We start from the raw sequence: 7,736 nt of genomic DNA, 5'->3' as shown, positions 1-7,736 counted from the left end.
TGTTTGGACTAGTATATCTTGAATTTAATCTAATCCGAATTTCTTATGGATTTAAATTCAATAAAATTTCGTTATCTACAAATGCCCCCTACTTCAAGGCTTATCGGAATAGAATTATCGAACAATGGAGATTAGACTTGAAGTATTAAAAGTCAAACATTCAAAATGGATATATTTTTGAAATTAATTATGGATGCTAAAACAAGAATTTATTAATGCTAATTTTTCAAAATTTTACATATTTTATTGATTTTACGAGTAATTTTAATTTTTTCCAATTTGATGACCAATATTGTAAATATTAATTAAACTAGAGTTTTAGCCATAATTAAAGAAATTAACTATTATATTTTCCAGCATGAATCGGGTAGATATTGGCATTCTATAAATTTACGTAATTTTCATTTCCATTTAATTTTTCTATGGCATAATCTTTAGAATTGCAATGTGTTACTTGCAGCATCAAAGACGTCTTATTTTTTTCTTTTTTTCCACGTTTTCTTTGTCACATTTTCAACTTCTTTGCTGCCAATTATTTTTTTTTTTAGGTCCAAATGACAATGATTGAGTTCTTGTTCAAGAGAATGACCCATCTATATAGCGAGGTAATTTTAGGCCCAAAGGGATGGATATTTTTTTTTAAGTTTGGACATATTAACGGCGCCATTTTTCTTTGGTTGTTATCGTCCCCCCCTTACGGTAAAACACAATTTTCTTTTCCCCGCCCTATGTTCAACGAATAATGGTAATCTTAGCGCAAAGGGATGGTTTCTTCCCCGCCCTAAGAACGGTAATAATGTCCAAAGACCGGATGGATTACTCGTTTCGCCCCAAGAACGGTAAGGTAATTTACGGCGTTTCTTTTAGGGATTTTTTTTTTTTTTTGTCCAAACGACAATGATGAGGTAATCTTACGGCGCACGAGAATGGACACTCGTCCATGCATAAGAACGGTAAGGTAATCTTACGGCGCAAAGGGATGGACACTCGTCCCCGCCTTAAGAACGGTAAGGTAATCTTACGGCGCAAAGGGATGGATACTCGTCCCCGCCTTAAGAACGGTAAGGTAATCTTACGGCGCAAAGGGATGGACACTCGTCCCCGCCCTAAGAACGGTAAGGTAATCTTACGGCGCAAAGGGATGGACACTCGTCCCCGCCCTAAGAACGGTAAGGTAATCTTACGGCGCAAAGGGATGGACACTCGTCCTAAGAAATCCAAGAATTTGGCTTGCTACTTAAAGGCGCAAAAAATGCCACTCGTCGCAGAAGAAGTTCGCCAAAAAAATTCATATCTCGACGTAGGGGCGTTGAAATCACGAGCCGTAAAATTCCCAAGAAACTAGACTCATAAATCTAGCATGTATCCAAAAATCAAAGTCAACAAACATATAGATCATCCCAAATAAATCCAAGAATTTGGCTCTACATGCTGAAACGCCAATATTTCTCAGATTCGAGCAGTCTCGCCAAAAAAAATTCATATCTCGACGTAGGAGTGTTGAAATCATGAGCCGCAAAATTCCCAAGAAACTAGACTCATAAATCTAGCATGTGTCCAAAAATCAAAGTCAACAAACATATAGATCATCCCAGATAAATCCAAGAATTTGGCTCTACATGCTGAAACGCCAATATTTCTCAGATTCGAGCAGTCTCGCCAAAAAATTCATATCTCGACGTAGGGGCGTTGAAATCACGAGCCGCAAAATTCCCAAGAAACTAGACTCATAAATCTAGCATGTGTCCAAAAATCAAAGCCAACAACAATCTGAATAGTTCCAGATAAATTCAAGAAGTTGACAATACATGCTAAAACGTCGATAGTTTCAGATTTGCGCAGTTTTGTCGAGAAAATTCATATCTCGATGTAGGAACATCAAAATCATGAGCCGCCAAATTCTCAGGAAACTAGACTTACTAATCTAATATGTATCCAAAAATCAAAGTTGGAAACCCTCTGGATCATCCCAGATAAATTCGGGAAATCCACCTTAGATTTTTTTATTCCAACTTGAAAACTTGACGGATTTGAAGGATTGAACTTGAAGGCTTGCGGATTTTAAGACTTCAACTTGCAGACATGGTGAATTTAAAACTTTAGCTTGAAGACTAACATATTTGAAGGCTTCGCCTTGCAGTTGCGATGGCTTTGGACTTCAACTCAAAGAGTTGCCGGATTTGAGGCCTTCAATTTGGAGACCAATGGTTTTGCAGACTTTAACTCCTTGATTTAACCACTTGCTAAGAGATTACAGTCATTCCATTGGAGAAACCCATTTGTCATGGAGATTTGCCTTCGTTGGACCACTGATATTTAGTGAAAGTCCAAATTGAAGCAAAAGGATGCTTGTATGTACGATCTCCATGCGCCTGGTCAGGCGAACTTCATTTTGAACAACGCATAGGGGGATGCGTTTTTTTTTTTTTTTTTTTTTACTCATGCGACTGAACTTAGAATAAAACTCTAAGCGCCTACGTACCTCGGTGAAGAGGATCAAGTCATACCGTAGTTCAGAAAAATGAGTTTTTTTTTTTTTTTTTTTTTTTTTTTTGCCTAGGCCGCCCCTTGCGAGGTTTTCAACCTAGCGGACAATTTTTTTTTTTTTGTGTCCTAACTTTTTTTTGCGCCTCTCTTGCGAGGATTTTCAACCTAGCGGACATTTTCCTAACTTTTGCCTAGGCCGCCTTGCGAGATTTTCAACCTAGTGGACATTTTTTGGTGCGAGATTTTCAACCTAGTGAACATTTTTTTGCAGTTTATACTCTTGCGGGCCGGAGTATCATCTTATTCAAGGATAGTACTTCTTCAAGAACTTTGCGTTGATAGGACCGATCCTCGGTGCCATCCGCATCAACAAGCTTGTAAGCGCCACTTGAATATGCTTCTTGCACGACATATGGTCCATCCCATTTTGAGGTGAATTTGCCCCGACTTATGGGAAACGATGATGGGTCTTCTTATCGCAAGGACTTGATCTCCCACTTGGAAGGACCTCAAGCGAACCTTTTTGTTGAAGGCACGAGATAGACGGGCTTGATAACATTCAAGATTTTGTTGAGCCTCCAACCTTTTCTCATCAAGTGCTTCTAACTCTGCAAGACGCAATCGAGCATTTTCCTCTTCGGTCGAGCCCTTCTTGAATAGCAAGTCGTAAAGAAGGTATTTGGCGCTCAAGTGGTAGGACTGCTTCAACTCCATAAGCAAGCGAATATGGGGTTGCTTGCGTTGGTGTGCGGTAAGTCGTCCTATATGCCCACAAAGCTTCTTCCATTCGTTCATGCCAATCTCGTTTGGACTTGGAGACAACCTTCTTCAACAAGTTACACAAAGTCTTATTGAACGCTTCACTAGACCGTTGGCGGCAAGCATGATACATAGAAGATTTACGCTCGCTTGAAGCCGAAGAGATCACAAATCTTGTTCATCAATTTGTTATCAAATGGCTTGCCATTGTCCGTTATTATGTAACGAGGAATGCCGAAGCGGTAGATGATATTTACTCGGATAAAGTTCGCAACATTCTCCTTCTTCACTTCTTTAAGAGCGACAGCTTCGGCCCATTTTGAGAAGTAATCGGTTACAGCCAAGATGTACAAGTGTCCACCAGAAGATTTCGGCAACGGACCAACGACATCCAACCCCCAAGCGTCAAATGGCCAAGATGCGACGGTCGGGTGTAATGCTTCGGGCGGCTGATGTATAAAATTCGCATGAAACTGACAAGCCTTGCATCTTCGAGCATAGTCCAAGCAATCTTTCACCATCGTTGGCCAATAATATCCCATCCTTTTTATGTGGAAGTGGAGCTTTGGTCCAGATTGATGTGATCCACATACTCCTGAATGTGCTTCTTGCAAAGCTTGGACTGCTTCATCCTCCCCCAAACATCGCAAGAGTATCCCCTCAAAAGATCTTCTATATAAGGTATCCTTGTAGTAAAGGAATCGAGGTGCACGACGACGAATCTCAGTTCTTCTTCTTGAGTCTTCTGGCAGTATCCCATAACTTAAGTAGTCAATGATGGGTTGTCGCCAGTCTTCCTTTGCAGCTTCAGAAACAGCTACGAGATGCTCAAGCTCACTTTCCGCGCCTTCATCCTCATTTGACGGAGGTACTACCCATTTTTGACAGATAGTCACTTGTGTTTGATCTGGCAGAGTAAGCGCTGAAGCTAGAGCAGCTAAAGCATCGGCTTTCTTATTTTCCCTCCTAGGAACATGCTGAAGAGTCACATCACCAAGCCATCCTATCAACTTTCGAGCATAACCATGATAGGGGAGTAATTCAAAGCTTCTTGACTTCGTAGCTTCCCAAGAGTTGATTGATCACCAACCGAGAGTCACCAAAGACTTGAATCGCAGAATCGCTTCATGTCGACGGCCATTTCAAGTCCAAGTATTAGTGCTTGATATTCAGCGACATTGTTGGAGCAACGTTGTGTCAAAGTAAAGGAGTATGGTAGAACTTCTCCCTGCGGAGTAACAAACACCACACCAGCACCAGCTCCATCACGTTGTGCAGCACCATCAAAGTACATTTTCCACGGAGATTGAATTTCAACGACCATTGCATCTTCGTCAGGAAGTTCATCGGTTAGCTCCCAATCATCAGGTATCGGGTGATCCGCCAAGAAGTCCGCCAATGCCTGTCCTTTTACAGCCTTTTGAGGGATGTATGTGATCTCAAATTGTTGAAACCGGAGGTACCACCTTGCTAGTCGATCACCGAGGACCGGTTTTGACATCACAAACTTAATGGGATTTGCCCGGAAATAAGATGAACACTATGAGCTTGAAAGTAGTGCTTCAACTTTTGAATCGAGAAGACTAGCGCCAAACACAACTTTTCAATTGGTGTGTAATTCAGCTCATTAGGTGTCATCATTCTGCTCAAGTAGTAAAGAGAATTTTCTTTCCCTTCGCTATTCTCTTGGGCCAACAACGCTCCAACCGACCTTTCTTGTGCTGAAATGTACAGTATCAATGGTTTTCGTGCACAGTGGCTACTAGAATCGGAGGCTTCATTAAATATGACTTGATATTCTCGAAGGCATTAGTACATGCTTCGTCCCACTTGAAAGGGCGCCCTTCTTCATGAGACGACCGAATGGTTGGCACCTTCCAAACTAAATTCGAAATGAATCTCCTAATGTAAGCTAGCTTCCCTTGCAGACTTTTTAACTCATGAATATTTCGAGGCTCGGGCATTTTCAAAATCGCATCAACTTTGGCTTGATCAATTTCGATTCCTCGATGTCGAACAATGAAACCAAGGAATTTTCCAGAAGTAACTCCAAAGGCACATTTCAATGGATTCATTCGAAGTTGATATCTCCGAAGTCGCTCGAACACCATTCTCGTGTCTTGCAAGTGGTCGCTCCTCTTTCTTGATTTTACCACCAAGTCATCCACATAACATTCAACATTTTTGTGGAGCAAATCATCAAAGATATTCGCATAGCCCTTTGATATGTGGCACCGCATTTTTCAAACCGAAAGGCATCACTTTGTAACAATAAATACCCTTGGGTGTACGAAATGCAATAAGCTCTTCATCTTTTGGTGCCATGCGAATTTGGTTATAGCCGGATGAACCGTCCATGAAAGACATCACCTCGTAGCCAGTGGTAGCATCAATCATCAATTCTGGGATGGGAAGCGAGAAATCATCTTTAGGGCATGCGTTGTTAAGATCCCTGAAGTCAACACAAACTCGAATTTGGCCGATCTTTCTTTTTCACGGGAACGATACTCGAAATCCATGTAGGATATTTAACTTCACGAATAAAGCCGGCTTCAATGAGTTTGTTGACTTCATTTTCGATTGAAGGAACCAAATCGTCCGAAATGCCTTTGGGCTCGCTTAACAGACGGGCACCATTCTTGACCGCCGATGATGGATCGCTACTTTGGGATCTAATCCAGGCATCTCTTTATAACTCCAAGCAAAAACATCCCTATATTCTTTGAGTATTTCCATGTAAGTGTCTTCTTCATCAGCTGTTAGAAAAGCATTTAGATAGGTGGGCCTTGGGTCTTCATCAGTACCAAGATTAACTTCTTTCAAGGAGTCTACTATGGTCTTCACCCTTTCTTCAAGTTCTAGAGGAGCATCTCTAGCATCTTCAACTTCTTTAGGATCACCATCATTGAAAGATATATAGTAACACAAGGAGATATCCTCCAACTTCTTGGAAACCTCCATCTGAAATGAAGTATCTTGATTACTTTGTGTAGTAATATGATATGAAGAGCCTACACTTTCTTCATCTTCGTCACGCTTCTTGGTATACACCACAGTGTGAGACTTTGCTTTGAGTACCTCCCCACATGAAATCATAAGGTTTGTTTGTCACCTCATTCTAGAAGGAATCAAACTTTGTATATCCTTCTGGGTTCTAGGCAAAGCGAGCGTTTTAACGCTTTGATAATCTCTGTGGAACTTGTTCTTCCTCTTCTTCTTCAGCTTCAACGGCCCCAATCTCTCAAACACAGAAGCTTTTGTGGCCGACTTTCCAAGACGATCAAACACTGAAGGCCTTTTGTTGGAAGCAACAGACTCATCTTCCACAGTGATGTAGTTGGTACTTGCCCTTCTTATGGATATGCGAACTGGCGGAGGTTGTTTGTATCCCAAACCTTCACGTGATTGCATCATGGTAGCTCCTGATGGAAGTTTCCCTAACTTTGACGGCTCGTTGGGGTTGTACCCACCTTGACAAATAACTTGTAAGCATTTGGATCAAAGCCTTCATTTGTACGTTTTGTAGGGAGTGCCATATTTTGTGGCGGATTCTGAGCCACGAAGTCTCCAAGTAGCTTTGAGGACAAATTTATTGCGTCAATCCGTCTGATAGGGAGAGTTAGCCCCCCTAGCACATTTCCTTGAGCTTCAGATGGTTGCCCTTCCTCTTTCTTCAACTTTGGAACATAGCAGAGCACGGGAGTTGTCTTCTTCTTCTTTTTCAAAGACACAATGTTTCCTTTATTCGGACTGGGGTGCGGCACCTCAGCATCGACTCCACCTTTTCCAATGGTCTCATCAGCTCTTTTAGTTGCGACCTTCTCACTGTTGGTCGTTGTGATATCGTCGACTTTTACTTCTCTCACAATGTAGTTCTTCAAGTAGAACTTTGCATCGACGAAGTGTGACTCTGCTTCAGTAAATGGCTTATCATCAGCAACTATCTTCTTTTCGACACTGCCTTCGAGATACTTCAAACACTGATAGTAGGAGGATGGGACAACTTTGTTCTCGTGTATCCATGGCCTGCCAAGCAACATATTATACGAAGTCTTTGCGTCGATGACATGCATCCATGCACTTGATCGCAAATCTTCGATGGTGATATCTACTTTGACAGCACCTATGGCTCGTTGCCCCCTTGATTGAATCCTTGTATCATCAAGCGGCTTTCGTAAAAGTTCTTCGCTTGTGATGCCAAGTTCCTTCATTGTACGAATAGGAAGAATGTTAACTCCGCATCCATCATCTATCAATATTCGTTTATCCTCTTCTCGAGGGCATAACCCACCATGTACAATGGACGATTATGTAGTGTTTCACCAAGTAGAAGATCGTCATCTGTGAATGTGATTCTTGTATCACATGTGTGTACCTCTTTCGAAAAAGATTCAACGAGTTTTTTAGATGATGATAGAGACAATGTTGATAAGGCTTTCATCATTTGCTTCTTCTTTATCGCATTGAAGCATGATGCCTCAATGTTGTCT

At 41.5% G+C, this 7,736-nt stretch overlaps 1 protein-coding gene across 1 annotated transcript; it reads right to left on the bottom strand.

Moving 5' to 3' along the window:
* Nucleotides 1–3,386: 3,386 nt before the first annotated feature.
* LOC132062290 (uncharacterized) lies at nucleotides 3,387–4,747 on the bottom strand. Its single transcript, XM_059454889.1, has 2 exons — nucleotides 4,354–4,747; nucleotides 3,387–4,249 (listed from the first exon to the last, which is right to left on the bottom strand). The coding sequence occupies exons 1-2, from the start codon at nucleotides 4,745–4,747 to the stop codon at nucleotides 3,387–3,389; spliced, it is 1,257 nt and encodes a 418-aa protein (XP_059310872.1).
* Between the last annotated feature and the right edge of the window lie 2,989 nt (nucleotides 4,748–7,736).

Source organism: Lycium ferocissimum, chromosome 7 (genome assembly GCF_029784015.1).
Source record: "Lycium ferocissimum isolate CSIRO_LF1 chromosome 7, AGI_CSIRO_Lferr_CH_V1, whole genome shotgun sequence".
In the NCBI taxonomy this organism is placed as follows: Eukaryota; Viridiplantae; Streptophyta; class Magnoliopsida; order Solanales; family Solanaceae; genus Lycium; species Lycium ferocissimum.
Note: the sequence above shows the minus strand (reverse complement) of the source record. Positions and strands in the feature narration are given on the sequence as shown.